Genomic DNA, 24,669 nt, shown 5'->3' with positions numbered 1-24,669 from the left:
TATATATATATATATATATATATATATATATATATATATATATATATATATATACACACTAAAAACACATCTTTTCATCAGTATTCCAAATCCTAGCAGCCCATCTTCCTCTCTCTCAAACTGTAATCATAATTTGTGAGATTTAGGAGAGTTCTTGAGGAGTTTGTTGAGAGGAATGCGAGATTATATATATATATATATATATACACACTAAAAACACATCTTTTCATCAGTATTCCAAATCCTAGCAGCCCATCTTCCTCTCTCTCAAACTGTAATCATAATTTGTGAGATTTAGGAGAGTTCTTGAGGAGTTTGTTGAGAGGAATGCGAGATTTTACGACTTTGGTGAAGAGATATCTTGCACGCACGTGTTTAGGAATTCAAAATGATATTTGAGTCAAGATCATCTTCCTCCAAACCTTTCCCTGTAGTTAATTCAAGATTTAATATATTTAATTGATGAATCTCATGTTTAAGTTTAACCTGATGTTTTAAAATCTTAGTTTATGATGTTAATCTTTAGACTAATGTAAGTTTTAGTTATTGTTTATATTAGTTTGATGATCATGATCATTAGGGTCGTATTTAATTTCATTTTTTTACTTGTTAATCATGCTTAAATCATGTTTAAACCCTAGTTTAATAATTATTTAAATTTTCTTACTAATTAAAGAGGTCTAAGCCCTAGGTTGATGATACCTAAGTGATTTGAGCATGTTTAAACAAATTTATCTCTGTTCAATGTTTAGAATTTATCATATTTACTTAACCATATTTATAAATTAGGTTATTTGAGAAATTTTGATAAATTAGGATGTTAAATCCTAATTAGTTTAATTCAAGTGTTTATATCATGATGAGTTAATTCCTGTTAAGTAATTATGAAAGATTTAATCTTGTTATATGCTTCATGTTGATAAAAATAAGTTTTTAAATAAAGTTACAAAATACAAAACATTAGAAATCTGAACTTGTATTTTCCTCTCTGGTCGGTCGACCGACCAAGACTAGCCGGTCGACCAGTGAGGCCCTGAGCATACACATTGTGTGCACGGTTGTTTTTGGTTGATCAACGCCCTAAGGGCGGTCGACCGACCTATATTCTATTTTGTTTGAAGTGTGTTTTAACACCTTTTGTTTTTGAACACAGGGTTCGAGGTGCATGATGATACACATACAATCATGAGTATACATGTATAGTGTCGTAGCACACACATGAGCATCCTGAAGGGGATTAATATAATTATTGTTTCAATTACACAGGATATATGAGTTATTTAAACTAGGAGTGTGCAACGGTCGGTTTGGTTCGGTTTTTTCCAAAATTTGAACAACCGAACCGAACCGCCAATAATTCAAAACCGAATCGAATTGTTGCAAGTCATTTCGGTGCGGTTCGGTTCGGCTTATTCGGTTCTAACTTCATCAAACTTCTTATCAAACAACAAATTGTGTTAAAGAAAAAAAAGGTATCAACAAAGTAGGAGATTATGAAGCATTAAACACTGATATAATGATATTATTTTTAACCCATAATGATTCAGAAAATTAGTTTAGGGTTTGAGTCTTTGACTCTTTGAGGACATGTCGGGTAGGGTTTGAGATCAGAATGGGTAGTATTGCACTATATTCGGTCGGTTCGGGTTGAAAAGTTTTCAAACCGACCCGAACCGCCCTACTCATAAAACCGATTTTTTTGGGTCGGTTCGGGTCGGTTCGGGTTGGTTCGGTCGGTTTTTTTGATTTGGACCGAACCATGCTCAGCCCTAATTTAAACATTATATACATGTATGTATATCGTTGATGAGCACTGCTCAGTACTACTTAGGATAGTGCATCGATATACCATTAGTACAGGCCATTGAGTCGGGTTTTAGGATGCTTGATTTAGTAGTCCGTCCCGCACGTAGATGTGATGAGGCTTGTGAGCCATATACCTAGGATGTTTGATTTGGTAGTCCATCCCGCACGTTGATGCGATGAGATTAATGAGCTGCGTACACTTTTAGGATGCTGATTTGGTAGTCCATCCCGCATGATAATGCGATGAATTATAAACTTTGTAATGATTTGCATTGTGATAACTATCTGATAGCGTGAGTCTTGGTGGATGGCATTATGAATATGACTCGTTGCTGAGTTATATATGGCCAAGGTACTTTACTCTTGTGGGTACGCGGGATTATATACTATTGTTTGTATTATCTTCCAAGGAATAGTAGAAGATATTTTTGGTCCAATATTATGATGGCTTTACTTCCTTGTATTGCTTTCCTTTATTCCTAGTTTAGAATTGATAATTAGCGATTCACAATTTGAGACATATGGTTTATACATGAGGGTTTCCTTATTTAGATTATTTCGCTCGACGTACCAGTTTTGTGTTGTGAATTTCTAATTATTAATTCTATTTAGATTGTTTATTCTTAGTTCGGTATTGATATTTAGTTATCTATAATTTGAAGCATATGGTATATACATGAGGGTTTCCTTATTTAGATTATTTCGCTTGACGTACTACGTCTCGTGTTGTAGGTTTCTAAATATTAATTCTATTTAGATATAGGGTAAATAATCTAAGTAGACTATGCTTAATAGATAAAGTCTCCATCACATCTAGTAGCCATTCTCCTGGGGACGGATGAAGATGATCTTGCTGTAGCGCTCTGACGCTCTTGTTGTTTCTCTTTTTATTTTATAATTCCTTTCAGGCAGCAGCTCAGAGTTCCAGAGAGCCGCAGGATGACGGACTTTCAACATAATCGTCATCACATGTTTTTAGTAGATGAGACTCCACCATAGTTAATATTTTCTTTCGGACATTTAGAGTTTTGTAAGGAATGATGGGCAAGTGATGGGTCTGAGGCTCGAAGTGATGACGATTATGTTGAAATACAAAACTCTAAATGTAAAACTCTAAAATATTAACCATCATCCAGGCTACCTATGTGCTCGAAGTGATGCTGGAGAGAAAGTGGTACATTAGGAAAGAGCACTGGAAAACAAAAAGCTAAAAGTCAGTATCTGAAAAGTAGATGAACTGTAGAAGTCCAGAGAACTAAATCAAAACACAGGGTTGAAGACCCGCATTTCAAAATTGAAACACGTGAGTCAAACCTGTATTTCCATCAAAGAACGTAGGGGTCAGACCCGCGTTCTAATTTCAAAACGCAAGGGTCAAACCCGCGATCTAATTTCAAAACACAAGGGTCAGACCCGCGTTCTAATTTCAAAACGCATGAGTCGGATCCGCATTCTAATTTAAAAACACAGGAGTTGGACCCGCGATCCAATTACAAAACACAGGAGTCGGACCTGTGTTCTAATTATGAAATGTAGGAGTCAACTCCGTGTTTCACAACCGCAACGCAGAGGTCCACTTATGCGTTTTCCCATAGTAAAACATGAGCTTTGCTCGTTGTTGACAACCCAAGACTTGTCATTCAGGGTTCGAAACCTATCAAATAGCTTCAAAAATCTTAACTCACCATGATGAAGAGAGGTTTGTGGTGGCGGCATGGTCACCTGAGCAAGAGCACCGCCGGCAACCTCGACCGATGGTTCATCTGGAGTCGTCTCAACGACTCTCCTGGGCCTAGAAACAGTTTCCTTAAACCCCATGGATGGCTATTGATGGTGAATAAGATCGCCAGAGATCTTGAAGAAACAAGGACTCTCATTTAAGAATCGAGAAGAAGATGAGAGAGTCAATTGACTCTTGATTTGACCCAAGAGGTCTATTTATACAGCAGTCAAGTTGTTAATTCGGCACGGGATTCTAGAATGAGTCCCGCCCAAAACACGTTCTCCATGTTACGAGATAAGGCGGTTAGACTTCCCAAACACAAGGTTCACTGTCGCGTTTTAAATTCTAAACATCGGGCTCAGACCCACGTTGCAAGCTTTAAATGTAGAGCTCAGCTCTGCATTTTAAACCTTAAACGCAGAGATCACCTTTGCATTTCATAGTTGCGAAACGATGGGTTCACCCTCGCGTTTCAAGTCCCAAACACGAGTATCACCCCCCGCGTTTCAAACATAACGCTTACTCTCATATGAGTCCTGCATCACGAACTCTTTTCGACAGAGTGTTGTCAAAATCTCTATACCTCCCCAACAGGGGTCCAAGCTAAATCAGCTTATCAATCTTATCCAATAAGATGATAAAATTATAAAATATTGTCAATCAAGTTAACATTACACTTCTGACAATCATCATCCCCATGGAGCATGACTTTAGTTTGTTTCATTCTTAACATGACAAGCTTTTTTGGTGACAAAGCAAACTTATCAACTCTCATCAGTAGAGCGATAAATCCTTATTAATTCCTATCAAGTTAACATCATACCTCTGACAATTAACTTATCAATACTTTTTAATAGGATGACAAGTTCTCAAAATTGCTTAAATTACAATCAACTTATCAATCCTCTTTAATAGGATGACGAGTCCTTAAAATCTTGTTCACATTATAAATACTCGATTTTTTTCATCTTATATCGTACCTCTGACAAAATCAACTTATCGACTCTCTCCAATAGAGCGATAAGTCCTCAAAATCTTATTCAAATCACAAGTACTTGATTTTTTCCAGCTCATATCACACCTCTGACAAAATTAACTTATAGACTCTCTCCAATAGAGCGATAAGTCCTTAAAATATTGTTCAAATCACAAGTACCAAATTTTGTACAACCATATCACACCTCTGACAAAATTCACTTATCGACTCTCCCCAATAGAATGATAGGTCCACTAAATCTTATTAAAATCACAAGTATACAACCTCGTAAAGTTAATATTATACCTCTGATAGAACTAACTTATCAATCCTCTCTAATAGGATGATAAGTCTACATATTACTATTGCGTTAACACCGCACCTCCAACAGTCAAAATTCCACGAACTTGTTAATTCTTAAGCAGAATATCAAGTCTTGGAGACAACAAAACATCCCCAACAGATTAAAATTTTCTGGAATTATCTTAAATGATGATAAAAAAGTGTTAAATCTTGCTTTGTGTGGGAATTTGTGCTAAGTTAAAATTACACCTTTGGCATTTTCAGTTATTTTCATCGTTTCAAATCAAAACATAACACATAAAGGAAATAGTGAAAAATCAAAACAATATCACTTTTTATTCAGAATATTAAGAAGTGATATAAGATTTTGTTCTTATCAAAAGAGCAACACAAAATTAAGCTTCTAAGCCCATCAGTTTAATCGATGCGAGCTGGGGCTTGATAACGGGAAGCTTTTACTCGTGAGCAACTCGCACCATCGCTTCAGCTCTCCTCTTAAGTTCATCCTCATTCGGCATCTTAGCAGTAGCCTCTTCAAGAACCTGGACCTCTTTGTAATAATTTACAAGAGTTTTTGCATTCCTGAGGAAAAGCTCGGTCATAATAGCTTCATCTCGAGCAAACTGAGCCTTTTGTCGAGTCAATTCCACTTGTAGTTGAGTGATGGTCTCTTCAGTTGAATAATCGTTGCTCGAGCAGTCTGCAAAGCGGTGGTTGAAATGGTTAGCTCATCTTGCCTTTGAGCGCATTGCTTCTATAGGTATGCAACTTGGGTTTTCTTTTCAGCCAAACCCCACTGAATTACTTCATACTGACGTGCCTCTTCAGTCTGAATATCAGCGAGGGTGGATTCAATCTGATCCTTAAGATCAACATAACCTAAGTCTTCCAGAGCTTTCAGGTCCTCTTCCAAGCGAGAAACACTATCTGTGCAGCGATGAATCCATTGAGCGTTGTCCATACATCTGATGCTGCTCAGATAGTTCAGTAAGATAGGCTTGAAAGACTCAAAAGGAGCCCGCCCAGCACTGACTACTTCAACCGTCTTCTTCATCATATTCTCTAATTGCTCCATAAGAATTTTGAGTACGTCAGGAGCATCCACCGGACTTAGAGGAGTAGCATGAGATGACACTAAGACCCCCGAAGTCGCAAATCTTGACAAAAAAGTGGCAGGCAATTTCGGTGAAGAGGCCGGAGAAGGTACTACAATTCCAGGTTTCTAGGACTTGAGGGGAGAGTTGTAAGCAGGCCCACCTGAGTTGAATTTGAAGCACCTATGGACCTCGTAGATGTAAGAGAAATCTTTAAAAGGAGCAACCTCACTAGTGGAGGAGTCGTCGTCGCCTGTATAAGAGATAGATGCTCCAGAGGAGGAGGAGTCGTTACTTGCACAGATGGTAGCTGCTCTGACGGGGGAGTTGCGGTTGTGGTCCCATGAGTCGGGGATCCTGCATATGAAAATAGTTAGGATGCAGAAAGAAAATTCACGAAAGTTCAAATTGGACAACACTTACCCACGAGAGAAATAGGAGTATAGTCCGATGCTTTGTCAGAAGGGAACGGTGGTAGGTTATCCCAATCACCATCGTCATCATCATCATCGTCATCGTCCTCATCCCCGTCGTCATCACCATCATCATCTGGACGGGTCTCATAATATAATTTCTCCTCATCATCTACTGCAGGAGGTTCAGGTGAGCCAACGAAAGAAGCTAACTTGGAAATTATTCCCATTGTTGGACTGGGCCTTACGTCCCCTATGGGCGACATTAGTGCTGAAGTAGAGGGAGATTGGCTATCGGTAAACTTTTCGTGTTCGACAACTGTAGATTCATCTACAGGAGGCCTAATTCCTTTAGGTTGAGTGGTTGCCGACATGATTTCTTCTTGTGTAGCCTTTGTAATGGGAGGAACAACACTTGGAGCCTGACCCGGAATTGTTGTATCAATGGGGTCCATTGTTGGGATAGATTCTGCATCCTTAGTCATCAATTCACCCTCCCCCTCTTCATTCGATGGACAATAAAAAGAAGTTCCACCTGATAAGGCTGGACCACTTGAACAAAGCCTAACTCGATGAGAGAGGTCCATAGCAGATGACTCGTGCGCCTCCTCCCCTTCCATATGTACATCACATGCCAACCTAAAAGCATCTGGCATGATTTTTGTTCCCCGTGGACCTTTAGACATATAGGACCCTACCAATAACTTTTGACGAATCCGTTTCTCATGTTGGTAAGCTTCTTCTCCAGTGAGAGCTCTTTTACCCGTTGCTCTCCCTTCGTGGGTCTCAGCTATTCTGGGTTCTTCTTCTTAGGTTTCCTTTGTTTCTTTGCCTCCTTCCTCCTCAACGGCTGCTTATTCACAAGTTAAATATTCGTCAATTCCCTTCAGACGAGACATTTTGGACCCCTCTTTGATTCATACATCCTTCTCATCTCCTTTAGACAAGAGGAGTTCAATTTGTACTCGAGGATTTGAGAAGCAGCATGATACCAAGCACAGAAGCCCATGGTAGTGAAGGAGTTAGGCGTTTTATGGGGCAATTTGAATGTAGCTCTGGTACCGCCAACCACCAAATAATACCAAGCCCTGGCTCCTTCATATAAATTACCGACAGTTGCGAGCTGAGGCCTGGGATTCCCAAGTATAGCTGATTATAGTTGAACTATCGGGCAAATTTATAAGGCTGATAGGGCCCGATGAAACATTTACCGCTCTGCCTGAAGAGGAGATAACCCGGTATGATGTTGATCAGCTAGCGGAAAACTCCTCTATTCAGTTTTGTGAAACCATTGGGGCCCTTCACATCCTGAAAAAGTTTCACCATAGCCTCCACCTTCAAAGTCAGGGAAGCAATGAAAAAACGTGGTAGTTAAGATCTCTTGACAAAATTTGACTGATCTTAACCATATACCAACCCTCCCACCAAGCCGCTTTAAGTCATCGCACGAGTGGGATGAAAGAGCTATTGTGGGGGAGAAGCTGCACTCATCAATGAAGGACAATGCGAGACATATCAAGCCATCAAATAAGTATATGACATTGGTACGCATGACTTAGGAGTCTTGAATGTCTTCTTCTCACCAGAGCCCGTCTCCTTGACTTGAACAAAGTCAAGAGCCAACTCTCCTAAACCGCTTTGTAGGCAACACACCATAGCCGAAAGAAGGTTCAAGGGTCATCCGTGAGCTAGAAGAACAGCTAGATATACCACTTTTGTCGCAAGAGCATCTATTGGTCTGGTAGGAACTACGCACTATTTTAACCACAACATTAAAAATCCAACAAATAAAGCCACATCAGAGATGAAATATTGAGCTTGATAATGGAAGCTATCAAACTCAGTTTAAGCTGGGAAAACATCCTCTTTGGCCTCATTAATGTAATGAGTGGTAGCAGCATCAATACGGGCCTGAATGTCATCGGGAGTGCTGACAGCTAGACGGGATACAGAAGCTCCCTTGTGGTTTAGATTTTGGAACAAGTATTCCGCCCACGATACTTTCTTAACACTGCTTCCTTGTACTCCTATCAACTGAGCACAAATATGGAAATGACACATCACTTCCCAAAGGGTTGCATATATCTCAGGACTAACTGTTCTTAAAATTTTGAGTTCTCTCACTCCTGGAACGAACTCTTCATATGGTAGCTTTCCAAACGACAGACTAGAGACTTCAAACATTTCATTGAGAGCAAAGCCTGGCTCCCTAACTAGAGTAAAGAAAGTGCAGGTTTCTGGGTTGTACTGCTCCAATATAGCAAAGAAGTTGTAATGGCTCTGAGTGATATCATACCGAGTGTCCATCATAGGATCTCTAAGGCCAGACTTAATATGTGGTGCCTTCAACTCCTCCAAGATAAAATTCGTCATCTGGGTCCACCACCTCACTCCTGTAGAATGTACCTAGCCAGGAGATCTAAATTCTTGTGCGGGAAATTCACCCTTCACCACAATAAATCTTTTGACAAACGTGTTCGCTGGGCTGGCCACTTCAGCAACCGAATATTCCTTAGCAAATAGGTCTGGCCTCAAAGCTGTTACGTGCCGGCTATAACCTACCGGACGAACACCATGATAAGTCTGGGCACCAACTAAAAACCCATCTTGTTCTTTGACGAGATCCCAATGCATGTACCTCAGGATGGAAGGACATTGTAAGTATGACAGAGGGAACATCCTCTCTATGTTAGGCAAGAAAAGATTGTGATCACCAACTTTCCTTAGCAATTTGTAGTTCCCGTCATACATGACCTCTGTATCATGTTCAACAGAATCTCCAAATATAAAGGTCGTCTTGTTGAATTTCTTACGGTCTATGGTCTCAAATCTAGTATCAGTGACCAAAGCCCTAAGAGTTATTGAAATAGCTTGGGTGATAGTGTCAGCACACTCCTTATCTTGATCTTAGAAGATGGGAAGTTCTTAGTGTAGATTGAACTGCATGTTGTGGTCCGTACCACCTTCATATCCAAATGATGACAGAAGGAAAGAGGCTCATTGATGTAGCACACTGCAAATAAAAGAAACAAACAAGTTAGTGCGAAGCTAAAATAAGTCTAAAAAAGACTTAATTCTAAATGCGAGGCTCAGCCTCGCGTTTCGTCTCCAAAACGCGGAGGTCAAACCCGCGTTTCAAAATCAAAACGCTAAGGTCATACATGCGTTTCAAATCTCAAAACGCTAAGGTCAACCCCACATTTTCAAGTTCAAAACGCTGAGGTCAACCCTGCATTTCAAGTTCAAAACGCTAAGGTCAATCTAGCATTTCAAGTTCAAAATGCAGAGGTCCGCCTCTGCGTTCCAATAATAAAACACGAGTCTTGCTCGTCGTTTAATTTAGAACTTGTCAAAACAAGTTTTATAGTCCTGGAGTTTAGTACGTACTACCGATGAAGGGGACTTGTGACGGCGGCGTGTATCTGAGCCCCGCAGCCACCCATCGACGGCCGAGCCGCATCAGCGTGCCTTAAACTCGCTTGCGGGCGTTTCTTTGGCACGAGACTTAGATGCGACCTTCTTGGGAGCCATTGAGTTCTCAAATAGGAAGTTCTCCAGAGTTTTTGAACGAGAAGTCTCGTTAATTAGGTCAGAGAAGAACAAAAGAGTCAGACGACTCTTGATTTGACCATGGCGGTCTTATTATAGACAGTTGGACCTATCAAATTGGAACGGGATTTGAGGCAAAAATCCCACCCAAACGCTATCTTCGCGTTCACACTGAGTCGGTTCGACTCCTAAAACGTAGGGCTGATCTCCGCGTGTCAACTTTCAAGATGCAAGGCTCAACTCTGCGTTCCAAATTTTGAATGTGAAGCTCACATCCGCGTTTCAAGTTCTATATATGAAACCCACACTCGTGTTTTCAAACCCCAAATGCCAAGCTTATCTTCGTGTCTCAGCTTTCAAATGCCAGGACCACCCCTGTGTTTCAAGTTCCAAACGTAAAGGACCACCTCTGTGTTTCAAAAGCAAAATTATGACACTCACCCTCATACGGGTCCTGTTCAGCAAATTTCTATAACCAAGTTCATGATGCCTTCAAAACAGACGTAGTGAACAATCACTCAACCAATCCAAAATAAAGATAAAGATCCAAAGTATTCTGAAAATTCATTCCAGTCAACCACAAACTTTTAAAAACTTTGGAGGGGGTTCTGTAGGCTGTCTAAATATTATTGTGGATAGTTGATCCCCGTCAAACTGATGAAAGTTACAATCTGATAACTTTCAAAAGGTTACAATTAGGAGACTTTCACATCAATCAACGAAGGTTATAATTCGATGACTTTCACAATAACTGATGAAAGTTTTATTCGACGGCCTTCACAATCACTGACAAGAGTTACAACTAACGACTCTCATGTTTCAAGGAGCCAAGACGAAGATTACGAGACGATAATCTTTGCAACGCTCTAACAAAAGAGACTACAAGTTGACGGTCTCTTTAAGTCGAGACGTAGAGCTCACCTCTGCATTCCAAGAACAAAAATGCAAAACTCATTGTTGCGTTCTAAACTCGAGATGCAAAGCTCACCTCTGCGTTCCATGAACATAACACAGGGCTCACTACTGCGTTTTCAATCCCAAACACAGAGCCCAACTCCGCGTCCGAAGTTCAAGACACATAATCCATTCCTAGAAAGCGAATTTCACATTAGACTTGTTCAAACACGAGTTGAATGGTTTCAAAACCATTTTGCATGATTTGAGGGGATCACAACCCCACTAAGGAGCGATTTTAGGGGTTAGTTACACCTCTAAAACTCCTATAAATGACTGAAAACTCAGCTGAGTTCTGAGTTCGAGAGATTCGATTAGAGCTTTTAGGAGATCAACATTTTATCTTATCTTGGAGAATCTTCAGCTGGAGCTTTTGAGAGATCTTTCAGCAACAGAGGGCTTGGGGACTTCGTATCTTGGAGTGCTTTGAGCATCTTTTAGATCAGATCTTTGGAGTCTTAGTCTTGGCTTGAAAACCGACTTTGGTTAAATCAAAAAAGGATTAATCATCTTTTTCAAATTAACTCTTTTACAGAGTTTTAAACTTGCTAAGAGTTATTAACTCGTTAAGAGTTTTAAACTTGCCTCGCAAGTTCTCCTCAACGTCAATTCAAGAGAAATAGACTGTGTTCTACAAGTCAAAGCGATCGGATCGTCAACGGGATACAAGAATCAAACACTCATCGACACCAAGAAGAACCCAGGTTTAAATAAAGGGAATGATCTCCGTCAATTATTTCTTTCTTTTGTAAATCGGGAAACCGATATAGAAGAGTTGTAATTTCTTTTTCTAAATCAATTAGAAAGAGATTGTAAAGAGAGATTGTATTCATTCTTTTTCTAAGTCAGTTAGAGAGATAAATACATAATTTTATTCTCATTTCTTCTTCAATTTCCTACAAACAGTTTTGAAGAATATGAGGCTCCTCTCGGTAGATTTGAAGAGGAATCAACCCAACACCGCTATCTTTCCATTCAGCTTCTGGATGTCCTTCAACGTGCGTGGTTCGGGTAGTCGCTATATGACGACTATCTTTTTTAGGTTAATCTTAATGCCTCTCTGTGTTATCATGAACCCCACGAACTTTCCTGATCACACCCCCAAAGGCTCACTTGACTAGATTGAGCTTCATGTGGTAGCATCGAAGAGTAGTGAAGGTCTCATCAAGGTCTGATCTATAGGTTAGTCTGAATGGCATCATTTTGTAGCAATAAACCCCCTGATCGATGATAAAGGAGGTATTCTCTTAGTCATGCTCTGCCATAAAATTTTGGTTATAGCTGAAGAAGGCGTCCATGAAGCTAAGTAATTTATGTCCTGCACTCTCGTGGACCAGCTGATAGATTAGAGGAATGAGATAGCTATCTTTGGGACAAGCTTTGTTGAGGTCGGTAAAGTCCACACACATTCTCCATTTGTTCAGAGCCTTCTTCACTAACATGTTGTTCTGCAGGCCAATTCGTTATTCTGCAAGCCGGCTACAAGAGCGAACATAGCAACCACACTCCCTAGGTCATTGACCTCTAGACCTCTTTGCTTGGAACCTCTTGAAGTAGGCTTGAAGACTCTCTCCGGGCTCTTGCCTTATCTGGATCAACACATGAGAGGGCAACTTCTGTTTGGTATCAGCCAAGAAGTGATGGATGACCTTCCGGCTGAGTTGTTGGAAGCCGCTGATGGACTTCTTCAAGGGCGTTCTACCCGAGCTTGGTGCTCCCTGAAAGAGTGATAAGAAAGCATCGGCAAATAACAGCTTCAAAGCTTGGAGCATGCTCATTACATCGTAATAATTCTGGACGTGCTCGGAGGGGTCTCCTTCGCCCTTGTACTTCTCCACGTAAGGCATCTTGAACTTCTCACACGGGCCATTCATGAGGTCGTTGGAAAGGGGGGTGTTCCTCCTAATGGCTTATGCAATCAATACGTACACCCGATCGTATCCGGATGCCCCCTGGGTGGCAGAGAGGGCTGGAGAGGTACAATGGTGGGGGAGATTCTTAAGAGACTATTCCTCTAGTGTGATCTTTAGGGCGACTAGGACCAGGACTTTCGCCGGTAGCTTCAGAAGTAGGGAGGAGGTGTCGGCGCGGTTCCACGAGGTGAGTCGACCAATGCGGTGGTGGGGTCGCCCACTCGACGTGATTTCTCAACTGTTTGGCAGCAGCGTGAGGAGTCCGTGGCAGAACTATATGCTGAGCTTTCAGAAGGGGGGTGAGTTCCCGATCGTTGGTCTCCAGAAGGCGGAAGGACTGCGGAAGTAGCTTGCTGCGACTGTGGAAATTGGTTGAGAAGCTCGCTAGTAAAGGTAGAGAGTTGTTGTTGGAGGGTAAGAGATTTTCTGAGCCGTTTCTTCAAGCTGAGCTTGAGTAGCTCTGGTGTGGTCCTTCAAGAATGAACTGATCAGCCCTATACTCAAAACTAGACATATTTGTTCAAAAAAGAAAGAGTCGCACAGTGGGCGCCAAACTGTTGATGGTTTAAATCACACAGGAAAAAAGGTAATAGGAACTGAGTTGATATGGGGGCCGCTCGCTTTTTCGAATATTTGATTTGGAGTTGGGTTTGTTCGTTATTGCACGTGTAATAACTCGTAAAAGGATAGGGACTGGTTCCCCCGTTGTTCCTCCGACAATCAAGTCAGCTAGGTACTTGAGTGGGAATATAAGAAAACGCAACGGAATGGAGCAAAAATGCTAAGAAAATTGCTTACCATTGTATTTGGAATATTTTTTCCGTTTTATAGCCATGCAAGAGGAGTAGTCTAGTCTTTTTGGCCGAGTCTGAGCTGACGGCTGAGTTAGCGTCTACTTTACATGTGTCGGTCGTGGATCGGCCACCGGATGGACGCTGTCATTTCGTCATTAATGAGATGTGATGGGCGGTGCACGAAGCCGGTGTGGTCCGATGTGTCATAAATAGTATCGAAGATGGAGAAATGATGGCGTCTGCCAAGCATTTAATGTGACGTCAACACACAGTCAGCGGGGGGTTCGAGGTTGAAGTCGTCTTTTGGCTTGTAACGAAGGGTGTCGAGAAGTAACGCCTTTCGAGTCGACCCCGTGAGATGTTGAATAACTGGTCGAGTGGACTCGCAACGAGTCGTCTTCGATAAGAGGACCGACAAATACCGCCATTTGAGTCAACTCAATGAGACGACGACTCGGCTAAGTCGGGATCCTGGCAGTCCTGATTGTTAAATTGATTTGAATGGTGCATGTTGGGGGACACCTGTCCGTTGATGGCAAAAAGCCACAATTTAGCTGAAAACACCATAACAACCGTTCATATCTTTTTTGTTTTGTTCTTGCAGATGATGATTTTAATCTTTATCAGACATTTCACAAATATTTTTTTTCCTGGCTCTATTATAGAAAATTGATAAACTTGCTAATTGGTATATTATTTTATTTATTAGTTTGGAGATTCACTCTATAAATAGTAGTAAAAAAATTTGTAGCTAATTTTTTTATAAATAGTTATATATAAAAACCCTATTATCAATTCGGCGATAAATATACATAGTAAATAATGTCCGCATCAACGCACATGCTTAATACTAGTAAATTACGAACATAAGGTGGTTGGTGTAAATGACCCTATATGTAAGGTGGTTCGTGAGAGAAAAAAAAAACTTACGAAAAATACTAATTTGGTAATTTAACTAATTAAATACATCTGTGACGCTCCTTGAATCCGAAAAAGCACAGCAATAGGTGCTCAAATTAGCATTGATTTTCTAGCGATTCACTTACCAAATGTGTAATTACTTATTCATTCATTCACCTCAAAGTTACATTTTACAAATTTGTTAATTGGATGTTAGGCATCTGACATCTGAAACAAAATTCGTTTTATTTGTGCGGCTTGTGCTTTGAGGCTTTAGTGATTCATATCCAGAATCTACAAAAAGTCTGTGGTTATTTTCTAATAGTTCATTGAAATTTACGATATAGAAGCCAAGGAGAAGATAAAAGAGAAGAGTGAAGATAACAGAGGAGTGAAGTAGAAGCATAAGGTTATAGAGAAAATTAGCTAGTGCGATCCGTCCGTTACACTAATGATGATGCGGCAAATGAATAATAACCGTTGGATCAGTGCACAATGTCGAATTTTATTTATCTAGGAATCTCTATAGCTTTGTTGAATCATTATTGTTATAGATAGATGGATGAAGCGTACACTTATTTTCACATCACTATTATTTCTCGTGCATGCGATTCTTGCATATATACTTGGACCTTTTGGGTGAAAAATGATGAGAAGTTTGAAGGATGGATGAGTAAGCGGGGGTATTAAAGATAGTTATAGTTAATAAGGCTAGTTATGATAGAACATGAGATGAGTAATGTTAAAATGATAGTTTTTTGAGTTTTCTAAGTTTATCCTTTTTATGATTATTCAACCATACGTAAATAAGGACATTCCAAGAAATTATCTGAATTCGTCACTCACACTGGGGCAGAACACCAAAAAGAACAAAAAAAGCTTTTCTTAAATAATAGTGATAGGTAATTTTCTTCCCTGGTCTAAGGGCCTGTTTGTTTGCCTAAAAAAAATTGAAAATCAAAGAAATAGAAAACTATTAAATCAAAGAATTATTTTGGGAGTGTTTGGTTTGCTAAAATAAGAAGGAAATCAAAGAAATGAAGATGAGTTGTCACCTTATTATTTTGGGAGTGTTTGGTTTGCTAAAATAAGAAGGAAATCAAAGAAATGAAGATGAGTTGTCACCTTATTATAGGATGATGTGAGTGATTTTTTAAGAAAACTTGTTTTGATGTTGTTTGGTTGGCGAAAAAAATAATGAAATAAATTATAATAAACCTATTTCTTTGTAATAGGTTGTTTTCTTTTGCTTGGTTATTTCTTAAAAATAAGAAAATATATGAGATGAGATGAGTTGTCATTATATTATTGGATGATGTGACCTACACTTAAGGAAATTGTTTTCCTAGCTTTTTGGGAGGAAAACAAAGAAATGAAATGTTAATGAGATGAGATGAGTTGTCACAATCTTATTGGATGATGTGAGTAATTTTTAAATATAAGATGAGATGAGTTGAATGATGTGTGGATAAAAATAATATTTTATTAGATATGGTGGATGTGATGGATGAGTTGTTGGATGAAAATAATATTTTATTAGATGTGATGGATGAGTTGTTGGATAAAAATAATATTTTATTAGATGTTGTGGGTGAGATTTAGGAATGTAAATATATGAAATTGTACTTTTTGAGTTTTCTTGGTTTGCATTTCTATTTTTTGGTTTTTTAGAAAATAACCAAACAGCCCCTAAAAAGAAACCACGGAGACAAAGGAGAAAACATAAATTTTAAAAAATGCTGAGGGACCTAAACGTAAATTTCCCTACCACTAAAACAAAAGGTCGAGTTAAAAAGTATATTTATCCTTCCCCAACAACTAAGATTAGTATCTCGCTCCTAATCCCGTCTGCATCTATTCCCTCCCTTTTTTTCTCCTCTACCTCAAAATCCAAAACCCTAGTAATCGAAATCAACGAGATCAACGAAGAAGACGAAATCAATGGCGGCGGTTTCGATCCATCAGTTCGCTCAGTGCATCACCTGCCACGCTTGGAGCCCCGACCGAACGAGTAATCCCTCTCTCCCCCCCTCTCTAATTTACCCTCGATTTGTCGTTTTTTTTACTTAGATCTCACAACTAGTCGCCAGAGATTGTGAATTCGTTTCGTTGCTCTAGATCCGACTGCTGAGATCCAGGTTATATCTTATTTAGTTAAGAAGTAGACGAATTGCTTTAGAAAACCTAGAATCTAACAGCCCTGATTATGACATTATGTATGTTTTAATTGAGATTTCATGACATTTTTATACCTTTCGTGGTTATAACCCTACTATTGTCTGAAGATGACAATCACATCTGATCTTGGCAACTCTAAAGGACCAACGATACGTGTCGGGTCAAGCACAGATACGACGCACAAACAAGAAGAACCTAGTACATGGGACACTGCATGAGATATCCAACCCTGGAAAGAGAAGCCCAAAAGGAAAATAACTTAAAAATAAGAGAAATACTAGAGGATGGAAAATATTTAAAATTTACCATGAAGGCGACATTCTTTGATAATCAAATATGAGTCAGAAAGAAAATTCAAAACTGTGAGAACCAAAGTGTAGGGTTTCAATGAAATTTTCTTTGGCCATAGAGACCAATAGTGTTGCTGTAGTGATTGCGAACAGCATTAATAAGATGCGATCATTAACTTTATGAGTGTTGTTTTCTGAAGGGGAGAGTGAGAGAGAGGAAGGGAGGGAAGTGCATTTGTAGGTTAGATGTTGCTTCTATTGAGGATAAAATGATAGAAAATGATTGAGATGGTTTGGCAATGGGCAATGGAAACCTCAAAGTTCACTGGTTAGGAGAGGTATAAGATCATAACTGATGGAACAAGGACAACTAGAGGTAGAACTAAGAAAACTTCCTTGGAAGCAATTAAGAAGGATATGATAGTGGTTAACTAAATGGAGGAGGTATATCTGAACAAATTGAATGGTAGAATAGGATTCATGTCGCCAACACGAAAAGATTGGGGATACAAGATTTGTTGTTGTTGGCATAGATATAAATACTAACTTAAGCTAAATTCTTCCCCAGTTTTCCAGTTTACATAAAAATGATAGCTTAATCTTACTAATACTTAAGCTCTAACTCTATTCGATGTAAGGGCAGATTTCCACACAAATTCTAGTTACCATAATAAAGATTCCTTGATTATAGAAACACAATTTAGACCTCATTCTTTGACCTTCGTCAATTCTTAGGACCGATCTATTCATAAAAGCGTAAGGATTGATTCAACCTCCTGTGCTATGTTACCTGGGTACTTCCATTGGAAGCCGTACTCGTACCCGACATGTACCACTTACCTGCTCGGCCGCACCATACTGAAACTTCTTGGACACTTCTTGAACATCTATATAATACATGTTTTAATTTAAAACAATCCTACACTTCTTGGACGTATATCCTATAGTTCACATCTATTTCTTATATATTGATCTTATATAAATGAAAAAACAACATTGATCTTATTTATTATGTACATTATAATTTTAATACATAAATATTATATATATGTGCATGCGTGCGTGCGTCTATATATAGAGCGTTGTCCTTGTACCCTACTTTTTACAAATTTGCCTTGTCCCATACCACTACCCGTACCCATACCATACCCATATGGCCATACCCATGCAATTAGCGCCCGCGTTACAAAGAAAATTTTAATTTTCTTAGGATTAATGTACAATTCAATAAAGTAATGCATTAATTGGAATAAATGTGCAAAAAATGCTTTGTACCTTGTAATGTTACATGCTTTGTACCTTCTAATGTTGCATGCTTTGTACCTTCTTCCTGACTACCTTACTAACGTTTTTTCGCATGCGTAAGATACATTTTATGCATTGTATAGTTGTATATTGGAAAGATTTGATTGCGGTAGCACTTCATTTTTTTTGTTTCCGATCGATGTCAATTTTGTGAGAAAATGATAAGTTTTTCCTGTATCAAATTGTATTTGGTGCTTCTAGTGACATCTAATGAATGGACAACTTAATCATGAGAATCCTGTCACACATTATTTATTTTTCACAGTGGTCGCAATTTGTCCAAACAACACTGAAGTTCATATCTACAAGTTTTCACAAGAGAAGTGGGAAAAGGTGCACGTTCTTTACAAGGTAGATTCTATCAGTGCTATCTGAAGTCTTACGTTATGTTATATGCCATCGTAAGAACCTCCGTATAGTGATCAGTATCTGAATTCATCTCTTCTTTAAAGATCTTGTTGCTTTCGGGTGGTATACAACGCATGTTTTTGCTTGCTATAATTTCTTTGTTTCTATTAAGTTGTTAATAAATTTAAGGTATCAGACAAATTACTAACATGAAATTATGTTAGAAACTCTGGTAATTTTATGAGAGGATCATCTATTGTTGTCTCAGAATGTTATTGTTTTTGTTGGACTACGTTGTTTGCTAAGTAAAGTTGGAGGATTTTCGAAGTTAGCGAAGATGCAGGCCCGAATGCCCTTACTGTCACATTAGATAGATAACTTGATGCAGATAAATAAGATTTGGAACCAATTTGAAGTCTGCATATGCTATATTCATTTATATTTTATTTCTTATACATATGTATATCCATAATTCATATGCATAAATTGATGGAGGCAAAAAGTCATGATAATCCTGAGACATTCACCATGTTTACCCACATTTTTTTCCGCACAAGGAAAGTTAATGATCACAACAGGTCATTATTAGGGAGATTTTCTGAAAGCAGTCCTAGGTTACTTACAGTTCATCTTAGGCAGCTAAATAATATATGACACTGATAAGGATCTATAAAATCATTATCATTTATATGAACATAGTAACAGTACAAATCAAGCAAGAGTTCAACTCCAATATGGAGCGAGGATCTAAGCATTTCTTAACAAATATATAGGCGTAAATTGAACAAGAATTTGAGTTTAAACTTTAATCTGCAAGGCTAGTTTCTTTTTGTGAACAGTTATTGTCAAGTCTGATCAAATATGTCCGATAATGTTCTCTGTATAGTTAAATATGAAACAGAGTTGGTTCTTGTATTTTACTCTCTCTCTCTCTCTCTCTCTCTCTCTCTCTCTCTCTCTCTTTGGCTGCCACTTGGCAACTTCTTAAGAGTTGTGTTAGAAGTAATTAAGGAGATAAATAATGCTAAGAAATATATTTTAAGAGTATAAATTAGAGATTTAGTGATTGAGAGGTTTTAAGAATATGATTAGAAGAATAATTGTGATTAGGCAATTGAGTTTAGTCTCATATTGCCTACACACGAAAACCTTTGCTATTGTATCCCTATATAAAGTGGAGGAGTTGTAGCTTTAGATAAATAAAATGAGAATCTACAATTTTCTATTGTTTAACAAGTTCCAAATTTATTTTGTTACTAATTGAAATAAATAAATAATGTGACAATGATGGTAATATGAAAGGTCATTAATAACCAATTGACTCTTTGAATATCTCTATATTAATTATTTATTGATTAATGCACTAGTTTAGTAACTATTATTTGAACTAAAAAGTTATAGTAGTGCAAGCAATATGCAACTATCAAAATTGGAATATTGCAATAAATTGTTACAATAATATTGGAATACTAACTCCCGTGCATTGAAAGAGGATAGTTAGTACATAGAATATACTAGTGTGCACCCCGTGCAAAGCACGACCCCTTATTTTTTTAAGCACTGCATTTTGAACTTGTCTCCCTCTAAGTTTTAATACATTTGATTTGATTATTGTATGCTTATAATTTGAAATCATATCTACTCCTCTATACTTAAAGAATGATCCAAGTTTTAATATATTTGATTTAGAAATCATATCTACTCCATGCTTAAAGGAGGATCCAAGTTTTGATACATTTGATTGCTTTACTGTTTATGATATAATAAAATTGTAGCATGAATAGTAACTTCAAGTAGAAGAGCAGATTTGATTCACTGTTTATGATACAGTAAACTATTGTAGCATAAACAATATTACAAGTGTGGAGGAGCAGATTTGATTTAATGCTCATATTACAGAATGTTATTGTAGCATGAACAATGATTCTTTGGATCCTCCATAAGTATAGAGGAGTAGATCTCTTGTACATTTAAGTAAACTGAGGAATCTGTCCACCAACACTTTTACCCCCTTGGATTTGTTTTGAGATTCGTGTAGATGTGTGATGCATGTCAAGGCTATCTTTGAGATGTGTGCCTTGATGTGTATCACATAAGCACACACCTCAAAGCAAATCCAATAGATAAAAATAGTTGGTGGATAAAGCCCTCAGTCCACTTAAGTTTGCAGGAGCTGTACGCTAGATATATGTGTGCATTGTTGAGCTATGCTATTAATAGTATCTAAATGTGGATATCAAAGTAAGATTTAGATTTCAAAATTTTCAGAGGATTTCAGACATATTTTATCTATGTACTATATGCTGTCAAAATCAATGTTTCAATTTTTTTGTAAATTGCATAATTTTCGCCCCTTGATACATGATTACAAACTCATCAAAACTATTGGAAATATTGTCTCTAAATAGTCCATGTGAATTACATCACGTTCAATTGTACGAATTTTCAATTTGGAAATCAAAATTTTAGGTTTACATTGCTGATATCCACATTAGATACTATCAATAGTAGTAGCCTAACTCAACTCTATACATGTGCATGTACATGCCAACAAATGATTGTACATGTCTGTTCTCCAGCTTATTACTGTCTTCTTTGTTTCCTTTTTGTCATTGTGAGACAATTTCCCATCTGATCTGGATATCGGAAATTTTCTGATGCGTATTTCTACTTTTGTTATCATTGTGTGCACTGTATGGCTGAATGAGTTATCATGTTTCTAATTTTTCTTCTCTCCGTTTATTGACATCTAACAGCACGATCAAATTATATCAGGAATAGACTGGAGCGTGGAATCTAATAAAATAGTTACAGTTTCACATGATCGGAATTCGTGAGTATCTATTTGGTTACTACTTGTCTGTTTTGTTTCTCATGGCAGAGGAATATATGATTTTGGTTAATTAGAATTTCTAAATTCCAGGTTTGGCATCTTTGATATTTTTAACTTTCCAGATATGTTTGGAGCCAAGAGTCATCTGAATGGGTACCAACACTTGTCATTCTCAGACTTAACCGCGCTGCTCTTTGTGTGCAGTGGAGTCCTAAAGGTATTAATGAAATTGGCTTGGTGGCAGTCCATACATATGAAAAGTTCTTTGACGTGGCGATAAATTTTGCAACACCTCCTTGTTTTATGGTCAGTTTTGCTGTGTGTGACTGTAACACTGAATGCTTTAGCCTAGGTGCTCACAGTATGACTATAGAAACTTCATAGTCGATAGAAGCTATAATATAATGGTGCCTTTCCAGATAGTGCCTACTAGAAGAAATTTACATGTACCTTCATCTATCCCTCCTACAATTTTCTATACTACTTTGCTGCTATTTGCTTCCACAATGAAACTAATCCTTTGCTTGATCCATTCTTTCTTCAATGTCAATTAAGAATGATAGTCAATCACACAGTTATAGGCCCGCTATTCCAATATTCTCACAAGCACTTGTCCTTGAATCTCTAGGATAAGTGCTTATCCTACTATTATGATTCACAAAATATTCCACTTTGTAACTGTTTTTACAGTATGATAAATTTAATTGTCTACATCTTGCTTTCTTTCTTTTGCACAATACTGGATATATGCAGTTAAATTACACGGATACTTTTACACTATCTGGGAAGAATTAATTGCGACAATTCACACAGTTCCATTTGTGGGGTTTGTTTGATGTGTATATCTACTTTCTTCTTTCTCATATGTACATCAGTAGGTGTCGGTTTGATAAAGATGCAAAGTGACTGGATTTGTTAGAGATAGAAATAAATTATGGATGAGAGAAAAAAAGTCATTATGTTTTTCAGGATATGTTGTCTTCTACACTAATGAGGCAGAAGGATCCAGACGACTGAGCCAAGTAAAGATATCCAGAATGTTAAATTAATACAGCTAGAACCTTTTATTATGAGATCATAAAACATTCAAATAAAACCGCGATTATCCTTTACATAAGTGAAATATCCTTTAAGACACGCTTGTTGAAATCAGATATCTGGTTATTAACCCTTGATTTTATTATTGAATGGGATGTCTTTCCAGAGAACAAGTTTGCTGTTGGAAGCGGTGCAAAGACTGTCTGCATTTGTTATTACGAGCAAGAAAATAACTGGTATTGAACTTTTCAATATGTTGCTGACATTTTCAGTATGCATGTTGTAGTTAACTAAGCTGACAAACTATTAGTCATGAGCATTTTCCACTAATTTGCTTTTTTGTCTGTTAAATCATGTTCATGTTTCTGCCAGCAGCATTATCTATTATAGTCAAGCCATCGAATGATTTTTAAAAAAGACTGACTAATTATGAAAAAAAAAGAAATTTTAGGGATTTCTTAAAGGTTTTATCTCTTTGCTTCAACTTTATTTTTATTGCATAATTGCATAATTGTTAGTGTTATGCTTGATAATGATTTTGTTTCATGATTGTTGGTGATTTCATTTGGGTGTTTACTTTAGTAAGCCACTAAGATGCCAGCCATGGAGATAAATATGCAAATTTATAGTTTACATCATTGCAAAAACATTGATCGAAAGATTCTAAACGCCAGATTTATATATCCAAAGGATGGGAAATTTGCTGATACGTATCAGTCGTTTCCTCTTATGTTGCTAGGTAGATAGTATCAAACAACCCCCATAATCTCGGATCTGATTGGTTCCGGTTAAATATTGGCAATATGATTTTATTTCTGGATAGTTTTGGGTTCGTATTGGTAGAGGTGATCCGCAATGAAAGAATGTAAACTGATCTGGAGCTTTGAACATCTTTTGGGGGGAATTAAAAAAAAAATCCAGCAAATCTGTCCTTTATGAGATATACCTTGCATCATAGAGGAGGTACCTACTGACCAGGGGGAAGGTGGACGTTGGTCAATCCATCTGCAATGAACTGTCTCTTTAGCATACAACAACAGGCATGTCGGTGGTGTATGGATTTGGCGGGAATTAGGATCTGAGCAGTAGATGCCGGTTAGGGTTTTTGTGGAGATTTGGCAAGAAAAGAAGATAGGATTTGATTATAGGCTTCACCTTAGTGTCGACTTCACCCCATCAAAGCCTTCAAACCTCTAAATAGGATTTCATACCTAACAATCACCAATCAGTGGTTGTTTCTCATTGATCAAATTATAATTCAATGTTTATTGTTTACTAAAGAAGGCTTGTACCTTTTAATAGGCAAAATTAACTTAATATTTGAGAAATCTAATCCTAAAAATTAGAAAGTAACAGATGTCTTTACATTAGATGTGCAAAACCATACCGATAACAGATTCTTCAGGTATTTGCATGTAGTTTAGCCTTTATATTTCCTTGACAGTATTCCACTTTTCATGGGAAGTACATGAGTAGAAAATATTTATTCAATTTAAAAGTATATTATGTGGTCGTATTCTTAATCATGTTGCCGACCTTGTATTTGTTGATATTACTTTTTCTTCAGGTGGGTCAGTAAGCTCATCAGGAAAAAGCATAGCTCATCTGTTACCAGTGTTGCGTGGCATCCGGACAATGTGAGTGTCTTTGTTTATTTGTTCTTTTGTTTTTCCGCTTTACATCTTAAGCAGTGAGGATGATCCTTGGAGTGCTGAAGGATTACATAGTTCTTGTATTTTCTCCCCCAAACAAATAATATTTTTATTTATTAACTCTAGACTTGAGCTGAAGAGTCTGGTTGTAAACTTCTCATTTTGTCCTTTTCTTATAATGAGAATTGGTCTTTAGTCTTAAGTTGGAAAGACCGGAACAAGTGTAGTTGTTGAAATGGTAAACTTCTAGAGTTAATAATAAGCTTGATTAGGGTACTCCAAACGAGCATCCTGAAACACAACTTTTTGAAGAATATTGTGTTATTAGTGTCGGTCTTGAGTAAAATTCTGAGGGATGATTGTGGAAAAAGCCACACCTTGGTATTAAATGAGGCGGAGGAGAATGCTCATCTTACTTACATGTTAACCCCTAACGACATATGATATTATATTTGACTTTTTAAATTCTTATGGTTGTTCACAAGAGACCTTGAAATAGCTTTTATGAAATATACCAGAATTTCTTACATGTATATTGCATATACTGAGTAATTCTTTAATTAAGTGGCTAGATTCATGTCAAAGCGGAAAATTGTTTGA

General features: G+C 37.7%; 1 protein-coding gene across 1 annotated transcript in view; it reads left to right on the top strand.

Moving 5' to 3' along the window:
* The window catches only part of LOC109848341 (actin-related protein 2/3 complex subunit 1A-like), a 22,311-nt gene continuing 13,885 nt past the window's right edge, over positions 16,244-24,669 (top strand). The window contains exons 1-6 of the mRNA XM_020417791.1: positions 16,244-16,436; positions 18,464-18,549; positions 21,303-21,379; positions 21,502-21,596; positions 22,584-22,653; positions 23,985-24,054. Coding sequence (XP_020273380.1) covers positions 16,367-16,436; positions 18,464-18,549; positions 21,303-21,379; positions 21,502-21,596; positions 22,584-22,653; positions 23,985-24,054 — 468 coding nt within the window. The 5' untranslated portion in view covers positions 16,244-16,366. The remainder of the gene's footprint in view (positions 16,437-18,463; positions 18,550-21,302; positions 21,380-21,501; positions 21,597-22,583; positions 22,654-23,984; positions 24,055-24,669) is intronic.

The sequence above is a fragment of the Asparagus officinalis genome, chromosome 7 (genome assembly GCF_001876935.1).
Source record: "Asparagus officinalis chromosome 7, Aspof.V1, whole genome shotgun sequence".
Classification (NCBI taxonomy): Eukaryota; Viridiplantae; Streptophyta; class Magnoliopsida; order Asparagales; family Asparagaceae; genus Asparagus; species Asparagus officinalis.
Note: the sequence above shows the minus strand (reverse complement) of the source record. Positions and strands in the feature narration are given on the sequence as shown.